The sequence below is a fragment of the Eumetopias jubatus genome, unplaced genomic scaffold (genome assembly GCF_037043125.1).
Source record: "Eumetopias jubatus isolate StellerSeaLion01/CBP00866 unplaced genomic scaffold, mEumJub1_p1.0 scaffold_2, whole genome shotgun sequence".
In the NCBI taxonomy this organism is placed as follows: domain Eukaryota; kingdom Metazoa; phylum Chordata; class Mammalia; order Carnivora; family Otariidae; genus Eumetopias; species Eumetopias jubatus.
In genome coordinates this window covers 76,592,798-76,617,943 of record NW_028274808.1, presented here as the reverse complement: position 1 = coordinate 76,617,943, position 25,146 = coordinate 76,592,798, and the positions used below count along the sequence as shown (strand labels likewise).

Sequence of the window (25,146 nt, the reverse complement as noted above, 5' to 3'; positions counted from 1 at the left end):
AGACAAATCTGTTTATAAAGTCTAGAAGTTATAAAGCCAAGAAACAAACCCAGATTTAACTGTTACAAAAAGTGGATTTCCAACAATTTCATTTATCCAGATTGGCATAAAACAAAACATAGCCATAAACTTTTGGTAAATCCAGCCACTGTACAAGAAAATATTTTTATTAAAAGCCTGTACTGCCTCACTCCACTCCCATAATTTCCTCAGGCTCACTCCATTTCTATCTGGGCATTTTGATTCAACTTACTCTCTTAGGTAAGGCAAATAAAATTAGTTACAGGTACAGATAAACAGCCAGGCTCTAACCAAGCAAGGATCTGGGAAAACGTGACCTTCCCTGAAATATACTTGGTCTTCAGGCAGAACTAGATCAATAACTCTGATTCAGTTCTGATCACTAACTCACAGCCAAACACACAGATTCAGAAATCTAGACTGTTTGCCCCCCTCCCACCCCCGCCCGGTTCCTCTGGGGTAGGATACTGTAGCAATCTTAGACAATTAACCTTTGGATAATTACTGAGCCCACCCCTCTTAGAGTGAGAACATTCCTACAAGATGAAGTTGTGAGTCTCTCTTTTCCATAACACATTTCCTTCCCATTCCCTTAAAAATCAAAATTAACTTTTCTTTTTACTGGGATTTTTATTTATCTCTGTCTTCCTCTCCTGCTCACCATCTTGCTCAACTGAAAGCTAACTGTACATAAAAACCCTAAACAACTGAATGGAATCTATCCTAATGCATAGTATTAATTTTAAAGTGAAGTTAAGGCACACATTTCTTTATAATGACAATTTTTAAAGTACATATATGAATTCCCACTTCACAATCAGAAGTTTTCCATTTTCTCCTTTTTTTCCCCATTAAAATTTCAAACTAGAGGGCAAAACAAGGCAAAGTTGAAAAGAATCTTTCACTGTTCAGTATCTGGGATTTCTGAGACTCAGGTCCATCCTTCTATTTCTACACAACACTCAATGAAGTAGTTCAGAGACCAAATATCTTTATTATAGTCAGTTAATGACACCTCCAATTCTCTAAATCCTTGACAGCAATATGATCACTAAACCATAACTGGCCATTGACTTCTATTACTAGTGATTAATTAACTATTTCTGAGCTTCATTTCTTTGGTGAAAGTTTTTAAAGACCACCTTTATTTAGAGTATAACTATTGGTAGTTTTTCTCTATTTAAAAATAAAGACAAGTAATAAATCTCAAGAAAATATCTGTATGAGGCTCTAGGTAGTAATTACAAAACAAAAATAGCTTTTACTGTGCTGACTCTAATTTTAACAAGCTGAAATGCATATCCAAAGTCTAAAGAAGACAAGGAGAAATGGTGGCTCTAAATAAAACAGTAACAAAAATGCCTTCCTGACACCACCCTACAAGTGTTGCCAATTTTCAAACCTAAAAGAGACTACAGTAGAAAAGGATTCTATAAACAGTCTTTTTCAATAATAAGAGAACACTGTACCAACAAAGATAAAAAGGTTGGAGGGATGGGTGAAACAGGTGATGGGGATTAAAGGGTACATTTTGTTGTGATGAGCACTGGGTGCTGTATGGAAACACTAAATTGTATACCTGAAACTAATATTACACTGAAATTTAAATAAAAACTTTAAAAAAATCAACTAGCAATAATTATTGGAGGAAAACACCACACGAAAAAAATAAACTAATATATCAGTAATTTCATAGGGGTTGTCCTCCATTTCTGCCATGGAAAAAATGTAATTTCCAAATATTCTGCATTTTTCAATTCAGATAAAATCATAAATTTATAACTAATTTATTGTTTTAAATTTACTTTAAATATCTTTAATACACAATCACACATATGTAAATGCAGAAGCTACTTTGAACATGTGGAATGATGCTGACTTATCTTTTCCTTATCATTGCACTGATAAACTGGCTCCTTCAAACTGACAGTTTTCCAGACATTCAAATGAACAAAAAGGAAAATGCAAATACATCATCTGTCTAGTATCTATCCAGGGAATAGCCAACTGTTTATTCAAAGTCCCTAAGGGTCTAAATAAATAATGTCCTCTAAAATAAAGTATCATTAAAACAAGTGCCAATATTTAATCCCTAACACTGGATTTTTTAAATTTCTCTCCCTCCCCCTTTCACTCCCCCACCTCCTCACCAATTCTGGACCAGTTGCAGGAGGGACAGTCTATATGCCCAGTAAAAACTCTTTATTAAATAAAAGAAACTTGTATTGATTGAGTAAATATAAGTCTCTTGGGTCAAATTTCATACAAAGCAAAGAATCAAATATTTTTCTTCAATGTTAAACATGCTAATTAATAAATATGCATGGCTCTGATAAACAGAACAGAGCCTAATATTCTAATGAGAAATATAATTATTATATTTTACAACCTAGCAAACACCCAGCATATAAATCACTGAAAAAAACAGTCTGTTTTGTTCCTTTATTGGGTTAGCTTCATTTTTGTTTTATTCACTTATGTTTTGCATCATGGTAGAAAAAAACATTTTAGCATATCTGAAAAAAGAGTAATGGCATTATAACACATACTGTATTCTGGGCAATCAAACCTGTACTGATGAGTAACTTGAAAATTTCCAGATTTTGATATATTTACTAAGACTGTTTTCTCTTTTAGCTTTCTTTTAAAATATGCATATACCTTGTTCTCTGATAAATCAGTTACTAAGAAAGATTTGCCATTGTTATTAATAGACTACCCTTTTTTGCTAATAAAATGTTACAGAAGCTAAGGAATATTATCCGAACTAAAATCTGAGATTTGTATAATAATCAAAATTTGTACTCTAAGCACAGTTCCAGTAATGCACAATTTAAAATGTAAATGTACAAATCTTCAATTTTTTTTGCAAAGTTATACATTCGGGTGATTTTTTTTTTAAGTACAGTTGACACACAATGTTACATTAGTTTCAGATGTACAACATAGTGATTCCACAATTCTCTACATTATGATATACTCAACACAAGTATAATTACTACCTGTCACCATACAATGCAATTACCATACCAATGACTATGTATTTCCTATGCTATATGACTTATTCATTCCATAACTGGAAGCCTGTATCTCCCACTCCCATTCACCCATTTCACCCATCCCCCCATACTCCTTTGTTCTGGCAACTACCAGTTTGTTCTCTGTATTTATGGGTCTACTTCTGCTTTTTTGTTAGTTTGTTTTGTTTTTTAGTTGGTGATAATATTATGACAGAAGAATCTCTGACCTCACATAAAGCTGACAAGCTCTAATTCTTTTTCTGGGATCCAACTATCTAATTCTACTTTCTCTTTGATTGTGTCACATGTAAAATTTAGAAATCCCATTTTGATACCAAAATTTCTAAATAGTTTAAATGTTTCTGCTACAAAAGTCCTATTTTATGTTTTATATTTACATGGTTTCTTCCAAGGAAATTCCCATTTTTTGCTATGTACTATCAAGTATATTTTTTATTAATCAATAATCTATTAATAAATTTTAGCAGTTCATTTTTTGTTGCTGACTCACTATAAAATTCAGAACTGAAGTCATCCCAAGGCACAAAGATTTAAGGTTAAAATTCATAGGAATAGGTATTGACTATATCCTCATACAAAGAAAATAATACAAGATCAAACCAAGACTAATACCTAACTCACCCAGATCTGCAAGAATAAACTGGCCAGGGGTGCCTGGGTGGCTCAGTCAGTTAAGCATCAGACTCTTAATTTCAGATCAGGTCATGATCTCAGGGTCCCAGGATCGAGCCCCTGCTTGTCCTTGACCCTCTGCCCCTCCCCCTGCTCTCTACTAAACAAATAAAATCTTAAAAAAAAAAAAAAAAGAATAAACTGCCCAGCTCAGCATGCAATTACAACAACTATCAATTCATCCACAAATCATTTTCTCCCAATTCTTGCCTGAACGAGAAGTAGGAAAATAAACTTAAATATATATGCCGCCTATTTTTTTTTAATGGCAAATAACAAATTAAGAGAACTACCAAAAAGAAAACAAAAATCTCTCAGTTAAAAATACTGACAGTGAAGAGATAACTATTTGTGGAGTTTGGATTCCAAGTGAAAAAAGAACAGAATACATGGGCAAGTATGGTAAACAAGAGTATGTAAAGTGGGGTTGTAGGAGAGTGAGAAGTACAATGACTGAAAACACTACATTGAGTTAGATTTTCCCTATCAAGGTAGTAAGGTTCATGTCTGCAATTAATGGAATGGAATAGAAATAAAGTAAACTGAATTGTGTTAAGACTGTTGAATCACAGACCTGTACCTCTGAAACAAATAATACAATATATGTTAAAAGAAAGAAAAAAGAAGAAGATAGCAGGAGGGGAAAAATGAAAGGGGAGAAATCGGAGGGGGAGACGAACCATGAGAGACGATGGACTCTGAGAAACAAGCTGAGGGTTCTAGAGGGGAGGGGGGTGGGGGGATGGGTTAGCCTGGTGATGGGTATTAAAGAGGGCACGTTCTGCATGGAGCACTGGGTGTTCTATACAAACAATGAACCGGAACACTACATCAAAAACTAATGATGTAATGTATGGTGATTAACATAATAAAAAAAAAGAAAGAAAGTAAACTGGAGACATCATATAACAATGACAACAAGAGCACAGTGAAAGAGGAAAGGGTCAAATGATATGAAAAACAAATGATAAAAACAAAGACCATCACCACAAAGATTTGGAATAACTTAATGAGGAATTTTTTTCTTAAGGGGTTTTAGGGAGAAGAAAAGAGCTAACAATTCCAGCACAAAATGGGAAAGCCTGGGAACTATCTGAGAAACATCACCAGAAATTAAACAAACTTAAATAATGGGGCAAAACGGTACATTATAGGCTGGATACAGGGTTTTGTGGGGGCTTGCCAATAAATAAATAGTCTTCAAAATAGCAAATTATTTTGTAATTCTGCATATGGTTCTTCAGGGTGAGTTTATATAATAATGGATATACTGAAAAAAAATACAATGCTTCAGAAATAAATATATCATACTGTTTTATATCCAGTATTGCCCATATATCTCTCAGCTTCCTGTTTATCTCTTCTGAAGACTGCATCATTTAAATTTTGAAAATATTTTTAAAAGCAATCAGAGGACTGCTTTAATTACTTTGTCCCATAAACTGAAATTAAAAGGCAATATATTCAAAATAAGATGAAAATATTTTACTCAGTGTACTGTGAACCTCTAAACTTACTACATTTGCTCTGGGAAGTTATTAGAAATTCACTAACACTGAGTTTAAAAGATGGCCTACAATTTCATAGATTTAAGTACCTTCTGCCTTTTTCCCAACTGAAGCAGCTCCAGAAAAATCACAGCTGATTTTTTTTTTTTAGGGGTTTTTGGATGGGGGTGAAAAAACAGAAATTTCATCCAGCCTAATATAGATTATCAAACTGTTTCTCCTCCAAAGTAAAACAAAAGCATCAGAGTATAATGGAAAAATCTGGTAGAGTTCTACACTTATTTTCTTTCATATTTTCTCACTAGAACAATGACGAAAAATGTACCACACTACTGTAAGGTGTTAGTAATAGGGAATGGGAAGTAATGAGAATTGGGAATGTTGAGGTAGTATATGGAACTCTGTACTTTCCATTACATTTTTCCGTAACCTAAAACTGAAGTGAGGTCTATTTGCAATTTTTTAAATTTTTAATAAAATAAAAGGCAACACAGCACAAAACTCTGTATACTACTACTACAGATTTTAGTTTCCAAGTAGAAATTTTTTTCAATAAACTGAATATTGTATAATTATGTATAAATACAAGATTAATAATAAAATTTTGAAAAAGATACGAACATGAAACTTAAAAAATCAAAACTGCCAGTAGTTCAACCACATGGAAATAATCAAGTAACTTCAGAGTATATCGCCTACCTTCCTCCATGTATAAAAGATACATACTTCACTTAGCTACGATTACATGGTATATGTAAAGTATTGCACATATTTTTTTTTACTTGACCAACTGTGAACATTTCTTATCATTAAATATTAAGAAAAATTTCTTTAAGTGACAAAAATACTGAAATAACTTTATATAATTTATTTGATACTACTCAAATGTATTTGGAAAATTATTAAACAATCAACAGTATAATATAAAAGCATGATTTATAACATGCCTAACAAAATATCTTAACTTTATCAAAAATCCTCAACTTTGCAAAAATGGGATCTAAAAACTTTTTTGCTCAAATCATTAATTAATAACTAACTCACCAGGTGATTCTCCTCCTACATCTGAGGCTTGGCTTGAATCTACTGAAGAAACCACACTGACAGCATTGGTAGGTAGACTTGTATTAAGTGTGGAAGGTAAGACTGCTGATTTTTTTGTTGCAATGACGACACTTCTGTAATAAAGAAAGTAAACAGATTTTAAAATAGAAAAGGTCACTCAACCTAATTACATTAATTTCAAAATAGAAAGTAGGAAACTAATTTCTTTTTATAATTTGCTTATTTCTATTTTGATGTACAATTTTGAATATTCTCTCAACAAGAAATCTCTCCAATGCATTCATATTTATCTGAATTTCAGTGTTTTAGGATGAAGACAATGTCCTATGGAAATATAATAATCCATTATAACATTTGAACTTACAATTACTATATAATATTCTTTAAATTTATGATCATCTTTAATTATCCAACTTAAATAAAATATAACCAAAGATATATAAAAAAGGGATTTTGGCACTCAAGTGGAAAAGTAATTAACTTTTTCTTAACCTCAGAACTGAAGCAGAAAACTCAACATGTTTCTACATGGATTTTAAAGCACCACTAATTTGAAATCATAAAACCTCAAAAATCTTATATGGTAAAAAAAACACATAATAAACAATTTTTAACATGTATATAGTCCAAGTTTTTTTTTAAGCCCCAATGACTATCTTTTGATAATATTATATCAAAAAAACAATGCATAGGTATAAAAGCTAGATGCCAAAAATTCCAAATAATCAAATTTGTTCATTTTGTCTATTATTCAAACACAGGTATTTATGATACACCAATTTCAATTAAAGTGAATACTTTCTACCAAAATAGTAACCAAAAGACCTTATTAGGCATAACTAAAAGGCATTTTTAATTGAAGTTAGCTCCATAAACATGCAAAAACTCAGCTAATGAGGTAAAGCGGACAGCTGATATATAATGCACTCCCACAGCAGTGCTTACTTTTAATTACCTGGTGTTAACCATAAGCCTAAAGTCTTCAACATTCAATTTATTTAATCACATCTTTTGTTGACAATATTGTAACTGCAAGCTTCAAGTATTCCCTTAACAGCTTTAAAGTATTCAGTTTCTAAATAAAGTTACTTAGATACTTGATCCCAATAAATGTATTCAAAAGTGGAAATTATGTAATTCCAGTATCTTAAAAATATATTTTGTTTTTGTTGTTATACCAAAGAAAGACAATACAAAGCGAAATAGGTTCTGTTTTACTTCAGTGCCTATCATGTGACAGCAAACACTGTTGCCAATTAAATCAAGTTCTCTTGTGTTAGGCATGGCTTATTCAATGTACTTGGGGGTAGCTGGTGTCACATCATTATAAGGGTGACTGCCAATGTTAACTATACACTAAAAAATAGAAGCAACAGCCACCTGAGCCCTCAATCCAAAATGGTGTGCTTAAATCATGGTAGCTTATATCAGATGAAATTATTGACTTTAGGGGGAGTAGATATGACCATGTGTGTGCGCACTAGCGGTACGTTCAAAATAATACAAAATATAATTTATGCATTTCCTACTCAAGGCAGAAATTCATAAACCTATTGTTTAAGAAAATCTCTAAGTACATTCCCTAGCAACCTATTTTGGAGGGAGGAGTGCTATGTAGAATTTACTTTCACATTTGTTCACAAAAGAAAAACTAGTAAGATCTAGTTCACTCATATAATAGTTAAGCACTGAAATGAGCAACAGAAAATAGTATTTAGAAAACTGAAATTGTTTTTTCCATAACTGAAATTTAAGACATAAAACTAACCTATGTACAAGCCCACCCTTAGGAATTTCCTCAAGATAACTTATGCCCACAAAAAATGTGTACAATAATGTTCAAGAGGACTTATCTAAGAGCCAAAAACTGGAAACAGCTCAGAAACCTTTCAAAAGAAAAATGAGTAAGTGATATGCTCATACAACAAAACAATACTCAGCAATTAACAGAAACTACTGATAAACGTAACATAAGTGAATTTCAAAAGCATTATGTTGAGTGAAGAAAGTTTTATACAAAAGAACACAAACTTTGTTATTTCCTTTTACATGAAGTTCTAGAAAAGGCAAAACTAACCTACAGTAGAAAAGAATCAGAAGAACTGCCTCTAGCTGGGAAGGCACATGAGGGAACTTTCAAGACTGATGATGTCTTGATTGAGGATTTGGGTTACATGGGTGTACAAAGTTGTCAAAATTCATCAAATGGTACATTTAAGATCTGTGCCTTTCAATGCATGTACCTTTTACCTTAAAAAAACCGTACTGATCTCTAAAGATCTGCATGCTGAAATGCTTATGAAGTGAACTGATGTCTGTTGAAACACATAAAAAATAAGACTGATGGATAGAGGGGCGGATATATGAAGAATTTATGATGAAGCAAATAGAATTAAAGGTTAACTGCAGTATCTCAGTGATGGGGTCTGTGGGTGTTCACTGTACAATTCTTTCAATTTCTCTGTTTGAACATTTTCATAATGAAACATTGGAAAACTGGTAACAGAAAAAATTTACTACAGATGTTCCTTAACATGTACAACCTCTACTGGTCCAAGACAATATGGTTATTTAAAGGTAACAAAAACTTGATCTCATTTCTAACCCTTAAAGCTACTACCATTAACAATGCTATCAATCATGTATACTTACTCTTTATCACAGTTGAGCAAATATTTATTTTCTAAGATCTTTCTCATATTCTCATTCCTAATACATCTAAAGTGTGGCTACCTACATGAATTTACATTTAATCCAGCATTCCTCACACACTTCTGCAATATGCTCCTATGGTTCCTGAGCATGTATGTCATTTCACAACTCTGACCCTTTGTGTATGTTATCCCTCAGCTAAGATGCCTTCCTCTTAGCCCTGATTGCCAGTAACCTCTTCCTTCTCACCTTTCAAAACCTTGCTTACAGGTAAACCTCCCCAGAATCTTCAAGTCCAAGTTCATAATGCACTATTCTTCGTGTTTCCACATGATCCTTTCTTTATATAAATTTATAACTTAATAGCTGTGATTTAAACTGACGATATGCCAAGAATTATTACTTAATTCTCCAAACAATCCTAACATACATATTACTTTCATTTATTTATTTTTTAAGATTTTATTTATTTGAGAGAGAGAGACACAGCAAGAGAGGGAACACAAGCAGGAGGAGTGGGAGAGGGAGAAGTAGGCTTCCCGCTGAGCAGGGAGCCCAACGCGGGGCTCGATCCCAGGACCCTGGGATCATGACCTGAGCCGAAGTCAGACGCTTAACGACTGAGCCACCCAGGAGCCCCCATAATACTTCCACTTTAGAAGTTAAAATAGTAAAGCTCAGACAGGTAAAGTAACTTGCCAAAGTAAACACCATACAATTCCAGGTTTGTCTAAATAAGAGCCTCCAAATGAACTATTTTCTCATATTGAGCTTTTTCTTAAGTTTCATTGAGATAGAATTCATATATCACAAAATTTAAGTGTACAATTAAATGGTTTTTAGTATGTTCACAGAGTTGTGCAACCATTACCACATTTTAACATTTAAACAGAATTCTATAGTATAATCACCTATAAGCAATAATAAAGATTTCTGAGATATAAAATTATGTATATATTACTAAAATAAAAAATACATATGCTTCCTCTTTAGCCTACTTATTAGTAATAATTATTATAAATAGTTATAAGTATTTAATAATTAGAATAATTATTAATATGTAATGAGAAATGAAATTAATCAATTTCCAAATTCTTTGGCTGATTCAAGTCATTTCTGAGGAAGCAAAATAATAATGCTTCAGCTCTGGGCCACATAAAAACAAAATTCAAAGTCATCATGATCCGATTTAAAGAAAAAGCAGCAGGCAGATTTCAGGATATTTTCCTTTCCTTTATTGTTTCCATTATCATAAGGTTTCCATGTAAAAGACTAAAGTTTTCAATAAAGGTGATCTTTAAGCTATCATATTTATCATGTATGTTATTTATCATGTATGTAAGTATAAATTTAAGCTAATAAAGCATGTGCTACAGTTAAAAAAAAACTGCAGAAATTTATCTTTACCATTATTCAAGAATGATCATGAAAGGACTAACATGTCACATTTTTCTAAAATGCTTCGGAAAACACAAAGAAAATGCAACATACATTTGGCACAAGTTTGAAATCCTATATGCCAAGCAATGTGCTAGGGATATTTCTGGCTTTGTTCTCAGGGTACAGCTTAAGTTTCTATTTAAGAGACTAAATGAAATCCTTGTTAATATTTAAGAAGTAAATAACTTGAAATTTTTAGTATCTGCCATCAACTTTAATAAAAAGCACTTCAAACTTTCTGGCATAAAGAATTTGTAAGACAGATACGACTTTTAGTTTTAAAGCTAACTTTCCAAACTTTCAATTAAAAACCAAATATTAAAGTATAAAATTTTACATAATTTTTTTAAAGATTTAAACATTTATTTACTTTTGTGGGAGGAGAGAGAGAGAGAACTCATGAGGGGGAGGGCAGAGGGAGAGGAAGAGAAGCAGACTCCCCACTGAGCACAGAGCCCTACCCAGGGCTCAATCCCAAGACCCTGAGATCATGACCTGAGCCAAAATCAAGAGTTGGATGCTTACCCAACTGAGCCACCCAGGCGCCCCACATATTATAATTTTCTTTACAAACTCACTGACTTTAATGAATAATTAGTATCTGTAAGGTACTACACTTAGAATATATATGAATTATTTATAACAATCCATGAATTAAATTAAGAACTACATATTATCATCCCCAAAAAACAGATGACAAAGAAGTAATTTTCCTAACATTCCACATACAGAAAGTGTAAACACTGCGGACTTTTTTAAAAATATGAACAAGGGAGACTTCTGTGAAAGTTTCTTTTTGTCACAAAAAAGAGCAAATGTCTTCCAGATCACTAAGGCTCAGAAGTTCCATTTCAGAACCGTATCAGTTTCAAATATCATAAACTTTCACATAAATGCTATTTTATTTAACATGCAAATAGTTCACTAAAGGAGAAAAGAGCATTTTAACCCTAGCACTTTACTCCCTAAGGATCTAATTGAAAAGCCAGACAAGCCCTTGAACTTTATCAAGATAAATCCCTGGCATCCACTAATCACCAGAGAGGATCTTCAAATTAGATAAGAGCAAGAACTTTGGCATGGGAATGAACACAAACACCTTGCCATCCACAGAGGCCCACAACCTGGCAGCCTTTCAGCAAGGTTCCACTCATGTAGCTGTTACTCTAAACTTTCCAGCTATTGCTTGGGAGTTGATAATTCTTAAGATATGAGGAGACTTGTGATTTCTGACACAGCATTCCAGAGATAAATACGTGATCAGAGGGATACTTTGAAATTCCCAAAGATATTCCACTGGCCTAAGCCTGCATGAAAATAGTTTTTCAAAAGGTGTCTCCTGCTAAGAAAAAGAAGGGGGGAAAAAACAAAGCACTTTGCTTGCCATCAGACAATATGTTAAGTGCATACCAGACATATAAGTTCCAAGTAACACCCTGAAAAATACTATCACAAAAATTCCCCTTTGTATTCTATTTCAATAAACCCCTTAATATGTATTACTGAGGCATCGTTTCCCTAAATAAGTTCATAACTCATTCACTGAAGGCATCACTAAGGCACAGATTTAATTTCTACACATTTTTAAAAGAAAAAATGTCCCAATATTTTCAAATTGGGACATTTATAAGGAAACTCTCTTTGACTAGATTAGGAAGATATATTAAATTTAAAAATCTACCCTCACTTAAGTATTTGACTACTCAAACTAAGATTAATACAAAATTTAAATAATGAAAATTAAGAATATTTTAGATTAAAATAAAATAAAAAAGTAGAAAAAAATTCAGAATATCTTAAAAACTAGTTATTTACAACCTCTTCCCACCCTCAAAATACAGCCATTGCTATGAACAGTTTTATATACATCTTGAGGCATATGTGAACAGATATATCTATTTTTTAAAAAGATCATAAATCCAAACCATTTTGTACACTACTTTTTCATTTAATAATGTATCTACAATATCATTTTATATCAACAAATAGTGTTCTGCTTTTCTCACTTTAATGGCTGCATACTATTTACTATATGTATAGAACATATGGAACCAATCCTTCATAGATTGGCAACTATGTTTGCATAACACAGCCAAATGACAAGGTCTAGAATCAGTCATCCATGCTTCAAATCTTACTTCCACCATTTACTAGATTAAGAGCTTAATTACCTACTTAATTTCCCTGTGCCTCAGTTTCTTCATCTGTAAAGTAAGAATAAAAAATAGTATCTACCTTTGAACCTACCTACCTAAAAAATGCTTTTAGACTAGTCCTTCACAGAGTAAAAGCTTAACTATGAAATTTCTCCAGCAGAAAATATTTTGTACTTGCGTGTATCTTCTGATTTAATTTCTAGTAGAAATTAAGTTTACATATTTTAAATTTTAATACTGCCAATTTTCCCTCAAATAAATTGTATTAATATGCCCTCTCGACAATATAAAAGTGTTTTTTCATGCCCTCAGTAACACTAGGTATCATCTTTTAAACCTCTGCTAATTTAATCAAATTATCTCATGGTTATTTAAATTTTTATTTCCTTCATTATTAGTGATACAGACTGTCTGTACATTTGCATATTGAGTATTTATCTTCTTGTATATGAACTACCTGTTCCCATTATTTAATTTTTCTAGATTAGTCATTTTATTTATTTAACATTTTATACACACAAACACACACACACACGGAATATAATCCTTTTATCTGTAATATGTATTCCAAATATTTAGTGTCTATACATACACAACAGAAAGCAGCAATGCCTAAATGTCTTATTAGGTGGGATAGCTAGGTTCACATTTACTGAGTGATTTCTTCATGCTAAGCGTTATACATTAATATCTCGTCAATATAATTTCCCATCAATACATACATTCCCATCTGCTTTTTTTGGTCTTTTGTCTTTAGCTGTGTAGTATCACACTATTTAAGGATAAGGAAGCTGAAGCTCAGTGGGATAACTAGTCCAAATTTACTAATAAGTGATAGAGCCAGAACTCAAACTCAGTTTTGTCTGTTTTCTAGAATCAATACTTTAACTCCTATGTTATAAAGTCTATTAAAAAAAGAAAAAGACAGCGGAACTTAGCAGCCACTTGACCTGTAATGTCACAATATAAATATACCAATATGCTAATTACCCAGAATTTAGAATTTGTCAATCTCATCACACCAGCACATTGACCTCATCTTTAAACAGAGGTAGAAGGAACAAGATGACAAAGGATGATGGCAAAAATACTCTCCACTAAATTATATATGTCCCTGTGTTCTTTCAGAGCATCTTAATTACTATAAACAATTTTTACCAGCGGATATCTAGTGTTCCAACCCACAGCAAGTCTAAAGTAGAAAACTAGGAGATGAGAGGAAATAAAGAGAAGAGGAGGGCGCCTGGGTGGCCCAGTTGGTTAAGCGACTGCCTTCGGCTCAGGTCATGATCCTGGAGTCCCGGGATCGAGTCCCACATCGGGCTCCCTGCTCAGCAGTGAGTCTGCTGCCCCCTCGGATCCTCCCCCCTCTCATGCTCTCTCTATCTCATTCTCTCTCTCAAATAAATAAATAAAATCTTTAAAAAAAAAAGAGAGAGAAGAGGAGACACAAAGAAATAAATGACAGAAGGAAATGGATGATGAGGATATGTCAGAAGAAAACAGAAGCCAACTTGAAGGAATCTCACTGGCCAAATCAGAGACAATCTGAGCATCAACATAAAGCATAACAATCACAACAATAGATTATAACCTCCTGAATAAAATAGGAAACGATAAAGCCATAAAATGAACTGAATTCATTTGATCAGGATGATAGAGTTTCACAGTATCTCTTTACAAGAAGTACTTTAACAGTGGAGAAACCTAGAAAATATCACTTTAATAAATGATTAGAAAGAATATCAGCAGTAATAAAATAAAACCATGTGTGCCACCTGTTGGAATGCAATGAGAAGAAAAAGAGCCACTTCTGCAATTTTCCTGACAAAAATGCATTAACTTCAATATAATCCTAAAGAAACATTAGACAAATCTCAGGGAGATTCTACAAAACAGCTGGGCTATCATCTCCTAATGTCAAGATCATTAAATTCAAGGAAAGACTAAAGAACTGTTCTTCCAGATTAAAGGAGAATAGAGACACAACAAAATACAACACATAATTCTGAAATGGATCCTTCTACTATAAAGGGTATTATTAAGACAATTAGTGAAACTTAAAGGGTGTTTGAAGATTAGAAGGTAGTCTTATATCAGTATTAATTTCCTTATTTTGACTAATGTATTGTGGTTATGTAGAAAATATACAATAAAATATTCAAAGGGGATGGACTATCGTGTCAACTTCCTTTCAAATGACTCCAAAAAACAAAAGTTCTTTTAACTGGCATATAAAGTTCTCCAACTTCTCTGTAAGTTAGAGCTTATATCCAGATAAAAATAATGATGTTTGAAAAAGAGTATGTTTAACAACTCACTACATACATGTCTTATGGGTAGAATTTCAGAAAGTTTAGTAACATATAAAAAAATTTTTCAGGCACATTAGCAAAAGGTTTATTAGGCAGCAGAATAAAGTCAAGAATCTATAGTCGCTTTCTCAAGCTGTCAAGCTCTGAACACCTTGAATTCCTGAGTCTACTGGAATCCACAGACGCCCACCTTTTTTTTCCACAAAGGCTGGCACCATACTGGCAGCAAAAGAGTAGCCATTTGTAAGTAGAAGTGATTTCTAACTTGTAACAAACAAAATTATGTACCATACAACTTGCAAATGTAATATTAAAATTAAATACTAAAATTATTTTTAAATCATCTTATTGGTAGGATGAAAAATAAAAATTTTAATACCTTGTTGCCTACCTTCAAACCTCTTATACAACAAAAATATCCTTTTAATTTTTATAGACTAGATCAAAACATCCGTTTCTAATGTTGAAGCCACAAAATTTAAGAGTTAAATTCCTGTTTACCCTTTAAATACCTGTAATTTATAAATATAAGCAGACCAAAACAAGACTATTTACAGTACCTATCAAAAGATCTGAACTGCACAGATTGTTCAACAGATAGATCACCAAGAGCTCCAAGGCAGGCTGGTGGCAGAAGGGTAGGATCCACTGTGACTCCATCTCCTGGTATATTAACCAAGCTTCGAAGAATGTCCTTTACATTGACATTTTTTGAAACTGGAACTGACGGTGCAGCCTTGTTATCCAACTCACTTCCTCCATCATTTTTGGTTTCCTGAGATTTATTGACTTCTAAAGAAAGAGTGCACAGTGCCTCACTGATTGCATCTGGGCCTGCACTGACACTTGGAGGTACTACAGGAGGAGCTACATCCACACTGTTTCCTAAGCCAGCAGCTGTTTCTTCCCCAATGCCTGAGTCCCTCCTTCGAGTAGATGATGTGCTTTCAGATTCTTCCACTGACGCTGGTGTTAACGGACTAAATGCTGATGGTGTATTTTCTACATCTTACCCAGAAACAGAAGAAAAGAACAAAAAACACTTAGAACCAATTTTTAAAGGGTACATTCAGCCCTAACAGCCATCTATTATTTTATTTACTTTTTTAAGTTTTTATTTTAATTTCAGCTAGTTAACACAGTGTTATATTAGTTTCAGGTGTACAATGTAGTGATTCAACACTTCCATACATCACCCACATAACCCAGTGCTCATCATAACAAGTGTACTCCTTAATCCCCATCACCTATTGAACACATCCTACCATCTACTATTTTAAATTATGAAATATATGGCATGTTCTAAAAGGCAAAAATAAATTAAATAATCTATATAGTATACTGCGTTAGTATACCTATAATCAAAATAGATGCTTTAATAAAATGATGAGAATAAAAATAATAAATGATAACAAATGATCTGAGAAAAACCCACCAAACTGAATTTAACATACCAATGGAAAGCAACACAAGGTTGAAAGCAATTGGCCTACAAGAAAAAATCCAAAATCCTTAGGATAAAATAAAGACTCTTCAATAATAGAAGTCTGCTAGAATGTAAACTTAATCAAGGCAAGGAATTTGTCTTCTTTAACACTTCATGTCCAGCACCTATAACAATGCCTGGGCTCACAATAATGCCTGGCAAGTAGTAGGTGGTCAGCAACTATTTATCAGATGACTATTCATTTCCAACTTTATCTCCTGCTACTCTTATACTTTACAACACCAAATTACTTGCAATCTGCTGAACACGGGACAATGTTTTGGGCTTCTGTGCCTTTATACATTGCCATTTCTTTGGGCAGTAATTCTAAGATTTCTACCTCAAACAGTTTCTACCTGCTAAAAAAACATATCACTCCCATATGCAAGAATAATTCAATAATCTTTAACATCTAATTCAACACAGAGCATCACCTACTTTGTTTGACTTTCATTCCCTCTAATCCAGGCATTCACTGCATTCCAACAAAAATGCTCCATCTTGCTAGATCCAATGGTCACCAAAACCCTCCATCTTGCTAATTCCAATGGTCAGTTCTCAGTCCTAATAGTACTTGATACAGCAACAGCAAAGGATCATTCTCTCCAACTTGGTGATACTTTTTCACCTGGCTAATAGGACATCATACTCTTCCGGTTTTTCATCTATTACCTCACTGGTTGTTCCTTCTTAATTTCCTTCACTTCTTTTTCTCCTTGATTTCTTAAGTTGGAGGGACTTAGCACTTACCTTCCCTTTCAACATTTATTCCCTCAGTGATCTCATTCACTCTCAAACTTTTAAAACACTACTCTATCAACAACAACAAAATCAGACTTATTTTTAAGTGCCTACTCTACATCTTCTATGTCTAAAAGATACCTCAAACTCAACATGTTGAAAACTGAATTTATCTTTCCCTGAAAATGTTTCACTTTCAGTCTAACCAACTGCACTTTATAGTCATTCTTAACAACGTTCCATCTTTCACATATCCACAACTACTATTTTAAATCCTGTTCTCTCTGCCATCAAAATATATCCAGAATCTTACTACTGCTTACCAGCCCTATAGCTACCAGTTACCACCTTAGTCCATCCCAAAATCCATTCTTTCCTGGATTATTGCAACATCCTCCCAACTGGTTGTGTTAGACTGTTACATTAATAATCCTTGGCCCATGCCTCCTCGTATTCACCCCCTTAAATGTGGGCTAGGCCTCACTTACTTTAACCAACAGAATGTGGCAGTGGGCCAGTTCTGTGCCCAATCTTTACAAAGGTCTGGCAGCTTGTGCATTTTTCAGAATCTCTGAACACCTCTGTAAACAAGCTGGCTACCTTACTGGAGAGAACATGTACAGTGACTACATGAAAAGATAGAGGGCCTCCAAACTAATGGTGGAACACCAAGGAATTTCAGCTAAGACCAAGTGTCAAGGCCTCAGACATATAACATCAGCTGAGCCACTTCAAGTCAGTCAGCCTCAACTCTTGGAGCCATCCTAGCTAGGCAGTAGATATGAGTAGAAAAGCCATTTCAGACCCCAGCAAACATCATTTAGAGCAGGGATGAATTATCCCCATTGTGCCCTGTCCAAACCAAATTCACGGAATCATGATAACAAGATGAAAACAGTTATGGTTTTAGCCACTGGACTTCGAGGTAATATGTTACACAGCAGTACATAACAAAAACACTGGTTTTTTCCTTGCTCGCTAGAGTGTATTCTCCATACAGAATCCCAACTGTTATTTTTTTAAAAACAAGTCAATTGTAACTCCTGTCTCAAAACCCTCAAATAATTCTCTATTTTCCTTAGAGTAAAAATCCACACTACATTTCTCCTGGTCATTCCTAATATTCTTCTCTATTCGATTTTATCTTTTCTTAGTACTTACAACCTTCTAAAATACTATACAATTTACTTATTACCTGCACTTCTTTTCTATCTCCTCTCACTAGAATACAAGCTCCAAAAGAGCAGACAGTTTTTTCCTCTTTTGTTCATGAATATACCCAAGTACCTAGTAGGTACTAAATGAATGTTTGTTAAATAAATAAACCACTTCCACTGAGTGGTAGCTACTATTACAACTATAATAGCTGCTTCTCTAACTATACCTCTACAACCTGCAGCTACTTCTAGAACACTCCAGTTATTACAGTTTTTTGTTAACAAATCTGTCTCTTATAAAAGAAAATAATTTATTCTTCACAATAAATGCCAAAGCAAACAAAAATGTTTAACACTGAATTGCAAAGGATAACATTTTCTCACTTATGTTTTAACTAAAGAAGAGATATCGTCTCCCAATTGCAGCTACCTACATGGTACTTAAATTAAACTGAAATATTTAGTTGTTAATTTAAAAATGTACACTCACACTTTATGCATAAATGGATTTAAATTCCAGAATCAGTATTTTAACTATTAGGTAATGTTCTACTTGAACTTTGAATGCCAGATAATAAGATATGGAAACTTACCAGGAAGTGATAAATTTCCACGTTCACTACCAGTTTCCTTAAATGACTGGTTACGGCTTTCATTTTGGGGTTCCAAAATGTCTCTATACTTTGAGACCATAAGAACAGAGATAAAGTATACAACTGCCAAGGCTAAAAACTGAGCTTGTTTGCTATCCTCCTGGGGAAAAAAAAAAATAGTTGATCATGGCACTATTAAATAAGATGTATCAATCTTATTTTACATGACATTTAAATATAAAACATGGCCACAAATCTTTCATTATATGCAGAAAATAATAAATTCACCTTAGCAAAGATTAGACAAAGATTTTTGGAAAAAATGCCTGTAAATGAGAGGTTTTACTCTTGTGAAACATGGAAGGAGAATTGGGCTTGTTTTTGAAAATTAAGTAACTCAGTCTGAAGACATATGGCCCAATATACTTCATAAGATTAATCAAATAAGAAATTATCATTATATATGAGTAGTTATTTTTACTTCTAATCATAAGAATTAAAATATGCATAAAAAATCACGATTAACAATTTTCCTAAAAGACAAATATTCAAGGAAAAAAAAGTGAGGTAATCAGATACAGAACAGGATGCCAAAGGAATTCTAAGGACTATTTTAAATAGTACAGACAACCAAGTGTCTAAGATTGAAAATACAGTGTCTGCCAGAAAGAAAAGGACAAACTAGATTGACCTCTACAAGAGACCAGGGCTTCATCTTAGCTCTACAGATCACCTACATATCTGTATACTGATGACCTCTTCATCTAATCAAATTCTCCATCTTCAAAGGGACCCTGAACACATCACTATTCTGATAACTTTTCAAAATAATTTAAAGGAAAAACTCAAACTTGTCCATCAAATTCTGAAAACTAAAGATACCCTGAATAACATAAGTTTAGGATAACGAAAGCAAAGAACACTGTTGCCTAGCAGATAAATAAATGGCAACCAATGGTGCAAATGAAGCTAAAAGTTAACCAGTATCAATGTGTTTGACACAATCAATTTCTGAGAAAGTATGAGATATCATGCTCTACCTGAACATTTCCACTTGATACAACTATGAGAAATATTTATAATCTGACAAGAATCTATGATACTCTTTATGTTCATATGCAAGATCTTATTAGTCTTGATAGAAAAGATAAATATACATTTTCCCTTTTTTATTAACCATTCCTTTTCTCTAGACACTCCTGTGTTCTCCTGCCACAGGATCCTGACACTATTATAAGAACTGTTCCTGATGATGGCAACATTTAAAACATAGGCAAATAATTTACTTGATATTAACTTTTTTTTTTTAAGATTTTATTTATTTATTTATTTGAGAAAGAGAGAAAGAGCATGAGCAGGGATAGGAGCAGAGGGAGAGGGACAAGCAGACTCTGCAGTGAGCGTGGAGCATGATGGCAGGGCTCCATGTCATGACCCTGAGATCATGACCTGAGCAGAAATCAAGAGTTGGATGCTTAACTGACTGAGCCACCTAGGCACCCATTGATCATAACTTCTTAATCTATTACAAATCATTTGTGCCTATCTAAATACTTATTTAGCCCATTTATATGTTCAATATTTACTTATTACAGTATGAAATTTATAGTGGAAGCTTTCTGTCCAAGAAGAAATATCCAATAGATCCATATGTTTAAGTCCTAAATTCCAAAATAAATTTGTTTTCAATTGACAGTAAGCTGTCACTTACTGAATGCTTACAATGATCAGGCACTATACTATACTTCAAACACATTCTTTAACCCATTTGAACAAGATAAGGACTAGAGAAATAATTTACCTAAAGACATAAAGTAAGTGAAAAAGCAAACATGAACTCAGATTAGAGTGATTAAAAAGTTCAGCACTTAACCTCAGAGTAATAATTTCTTTATATTGCCAATCTAAGGTCATTTCCTTTTTCATTAAAGTTTGCTAATGCTAAAAGAGCTTCTGGGACATAGTCTGGAAAACAGTCTTTTTTCTAAAACTCCTACAAGGTGATTATAAAACTTTTTTAATTACAAAAAAAATTTATTACTTTCAGAAATTACATGTTAAACATAGAAGATATCTAATTCTTTATCCAAATAGCATAATATAAAAACTTGTTATAAAGTTCCAAAGAGCCAAATCATATAGAGCCAGGATGAGGAGTTTTTATTTCATTTTAAGTGCTATGGGAAGCCATTAGAGAATATTTCAAGCAAGAGTTATATTACCTATTATAGATTTTTAAAGATCACTGGAAGAAAAACAAAGCTATGGGGCAAGGGACTCAAAGAAAAAAAAGGGGGGAGAGAAAGCAGCAGTAGTATTTGGTCCTAAAATGAACCACAATCAGTGGGTTCTGAAAAAAAAAAAAACAAAATTAATGGTTTCTTAATTAAAGGAATGATACAACTACCAAAAAGCAAAAAAATGGAGATCTAGGGAGGCAGTATACCTAATGCCTAAGATCAAAATTTCAAGAACCAGATTCCCTAGATCCTTAACCCACTTCCACCTCTTACTACTTGTGTGAACTTAAACAGATTATTTAACCTAATACTTCTATCTTTCTCATAGGATTATTGCATGAATTAAATGAAACAGAGCATCCAGTTGTATGCTTAAAACACAGTAAGCATTCAATAACTATTAACCATAGCTAATAACTATTAACTACTATTAACAAATTGTATATGTGTATAAAACTTAGTCAAGAACTCAAGAAAGGACTAAAACCCTACAAAAAGAGGAGCGAAAATTAAAAATTAAAATTATAAAGTTTATAAAAAACTTGCAGAACATTCAGTACTGAAGAGGCAGTGTATTCAATATTAACTAATAATATTACAAATGCTGATGAGTAGGATTACAAATAATTTTTATTTTCTTCTTTAGACTTTCTTATACAATTTTACAGTTTGTACGTAAAACTGGGCCATATATCAAAATCAACTAAAACAAACATTTTTTTAAAAATTAAAACCACCACACACACCATTTCATCATGTACCTTTGTATCGTAATTCTGTTCCTTTGAGGGGAAAAATATCCAATATTCAGTAAAAATAATATGCCATTCAGAATCTGAATATCATATTACTTTCAGAGTAGATTCTGGAGTTTAAGACTGCTGGGTTGGAATCCTATCATTTACTAGCTCTGTTAGCTGGAACAAATTATTCAAGCTCTCTGTGCCTCAGATTCCTCATTTATAAAATGGGAATTACAAAAGTATACAACTCAAGAAGTCGTTGGGACATGTGAAGGGGACTTATATTGGGACTTAGGACATGTGAAGCACTTATAGTGCTTAATATGTGATAATATACTATTTTTAGTATTATTACTCTGATATATTAACTCACTTTCCAATATTCTAAGATTCTAAAATCACTGTCAAAAGAACTGGTTTCTAGCCCTTCTTATATCAAGTCAAATATTTTATATCACAAAGAGTTCTCACTCTCAATACTTTGACCTTGGAGGAAAGAAGTATCAGCTAAGAGTATGTGAAAGAAATACTGTAACTTACTATGTCTCTGAAGACAACTGCCCTAAGCCGATTAATATCCATGTCTTGTAGGAGCTTGTCAAAATCTCTTACTGGAGATATACCACCAGTTACAATGTCCACTGGACTCTATTTAAGACAAAAAAAAAAAATATATATATCTATATACACACACACACACACACACACAATTATGTAGACTTTTAAAAAAATTAGCACAGTATTCCAAATACCAGGGGAGAAAAAGTTGTAACATTGGTTTCCCAGTTTTTTTTCCAACTTCCTTCTCCCTTCTTTTTTGGGGTACTGGAATAGAGGTGGGGGTTACAGAAGGGAGCCATAAAGGAAAACACAAACTGCATGTAACTTACCAAGTACATGAAATACAAATTGACATATTCAAATACCAAAGACACAAGAAAAGTAAACATTTGGAAAAGCAGACAAGATTAAGTATAAGCAAATCTTTACTGTATATTTAAACACAAATATTTGAATGTTATATCCACAGACTAAAATAACTATTTTAGAACTTCTGTCAGATTTAACTTTATGTTGAAATGAACAAATAAATTTAAGATCTTAATCATAAAGTAAGAAGTACTTTATTTAATTAATTATCCTGTATGCTTACCTTTGCTGCAGATTTCCCCATGGGAATCAGGCTGTGCATTGTTTTCTGGCCTTTGGCTGCATCTCCTCTAGCTTTCAGTTGTGAATGCTGTTGACACTCTAAACAATTCCTTACTGCCACTGCACACACTGTAATTTATTTTAAGAAGAAGATTAGGCAAGAAAAGAAAATTTTATTTAAGATTTTGGAACTGATAAAAATCACCTACATAATACAATTTACATAAGCTTTTATTTGAAACAGATTACCTTCAGCAAATTCCTAAAATGCCCCTGGACTTTATCACCTAATGTTTGTTTTCTAAATTTGTTAGCTACTCTGTTAGGGCCCAGTGCTAAGAAAGAATCATTTCAGGAATCTTAATCAACAGGCCAGTGTTCCTTAGATAACACCTAAGCTAAACTAGAACGATCTTTTATTAAGGAAAAGTTAGGGAAGAAAAGAACTGAAAGAAAGGTGGAACAGAAAGCAAATCACATTGCCATGAACTAGTCTAGGATAACCTTCCATCACCTTCACCAAAGTAAAATAGTTAAACTTAAAACTCGCATATTTTCCTTATTATGTATCATTATAGCATGATATTAATAGAGACTGATAGAGGGTATAGCATTTATAGCAAATATTTACAGTATCTACATTTAACTGGCTTTCATTAAAACAATTTAAAAGGTGGGGGACAGTAAAGAGGCTATGATAATACCCCTCTAGTATTATGCTAAATGAAATAAGTCAGAATGAGAAAGACAAATACCATATAGTTCCACTCATAAGTGGAATCTAGAAAAAAGAATAAACAACAAGTACAGTCAGGCCTATAAACACAGGAAATAAACTGATGGGTACCAGAGGGGAGAGTGGTAGGAGGTGGGCAAAACGGGTGAAGGGGAGAGAGAGAGATATAGGCCTCCAGTTACAGCATGAGTAAGTCGAGGGAATAAAAACAGAACATAAGGAATACAGTCAATGATACTGTAACAGCAATATAACTGGACTCAGCCTCATGTACAAACCTTTCAACTCACTAAGTTGTGTAACTGAAACTAACGTAACACGTAACATTGTGTGTCAACCATACTCAAAATAATAATTTTCTCTGATAGAAACCAGTATATTTGTAAGCCAAAGGATCCCCAAATCTTTGTTCAAGATTTGATGTTTCAGTAATTACTACCAGATATTAACCTTTTTTGTTGTTTTTGACTGACTGAACACTTTCACAAATACTGTACTCTTAAAACGGTGATCTTCTCTGAGCATAAATCTTGTAGCATTCATGTTATATATAATTATGAACTATTACAGCCTTTAATAGCATTGTTTGCTAACCACTGAAAGAGTTATGTAAATTCCAGAATTTGGTTGTAACATTTACAACTTAAAATAAGTAGTAAATTAAATGCATCACCTGTTCAAAAAAACAATTACCTCTCTATATGTCTCCCCAGTCAGGCAATTTCTCAGGTTATTTAGAAATTTTGAGGTTTAAATGATGAATTGGGTAATGCAAAAGTGATTATGAATTGCTTGATATCATGCAAATCATCTTAATTCCCAATCAAATCAGTAGAACTCAGAGTATGTGAACTGAACAAGAGTAGGAGAACAAATTAGGGACAAAATACCAAACTTCTATGTGGACTCTAAGTACCACCAGACTGTCATATGGCTAGCAGACATAGAATTGAGAAGAAAAGTATTCAGAAAGTTGCAAGAGAACAACAAAAGTTAGGGAAAAGGAAGAACTACAGTGAGGGAAGGAGGAAGAGAGAATATGGAATACTACTCCGTCAAATTTAAAATCAGGCCCAGAAAAACAACTTTTGCACTACTTTTGTCCCAGGGTGCATAAAATCAAGTTTGGGTATCACAAAGTTAAAAACTATGCCATATTCATCAGTCTCAGTAGTACAAGTTACTCTTATTGTTGCCATCCTGCCTTCTTATCTCCAACCTCAGAAAAGAACAAGAGGAGGCCAGGGATCAAATATTTGGATTGTTCACCAAGGTAACCATACTCTATTAAAGAGATCTTGAACAAGTCATTTTCTGAATCTCACTTGCATATATAAGAAGACATGGTGCTGGGGTAGATTAAATCATGAAAATTAGGGAGATAGAGTATTTCCCTAATTTCTGAATTTAAGGCTTAAGTACAGTGAA

General features: G+C 33.2%; 1 protein-coding gene across 5 annotated transcripts in view; it reads right to left on the bottom strand.

The window, feature by feature from the left end:
- The window catches only part of LRBA (LPS responsive beige-like anchor protein), a 741,906-nt gene that overhangs the window by 519,793 nt on the left and 196,967 nt on the right, over positions 1-25,146 (bottom strand). For all 5 annotated transcript variants that reach the window (XM_028125276.1, XM_028125281.1, XM_028125278.1 and 2 more), the window contains exons 27-31: positions 22,984-23,111; positions 22,371-22,478; positions 18,848-19,007; positions 15,431-15,878; positions 6,287-6,420 (exon numbers count right to left, since the gene is read on the bottom strand). In XM_028125276.1, the coding sequence (XP_027981077.1) occupies positions 6,287-6,420; positions 15,431-15,878; positions 18,848-19,007; positions 22,371-22,478; positions 22,984-23,111 (978 nt within the window). The remainder of the gene's footprint in view (positions 1-6,286; positions 6,421-15,430; positions 15,879-18,847; positions 19,008-22,370; positions 22,479-22,983; positions 23,112-25,146) is intronic.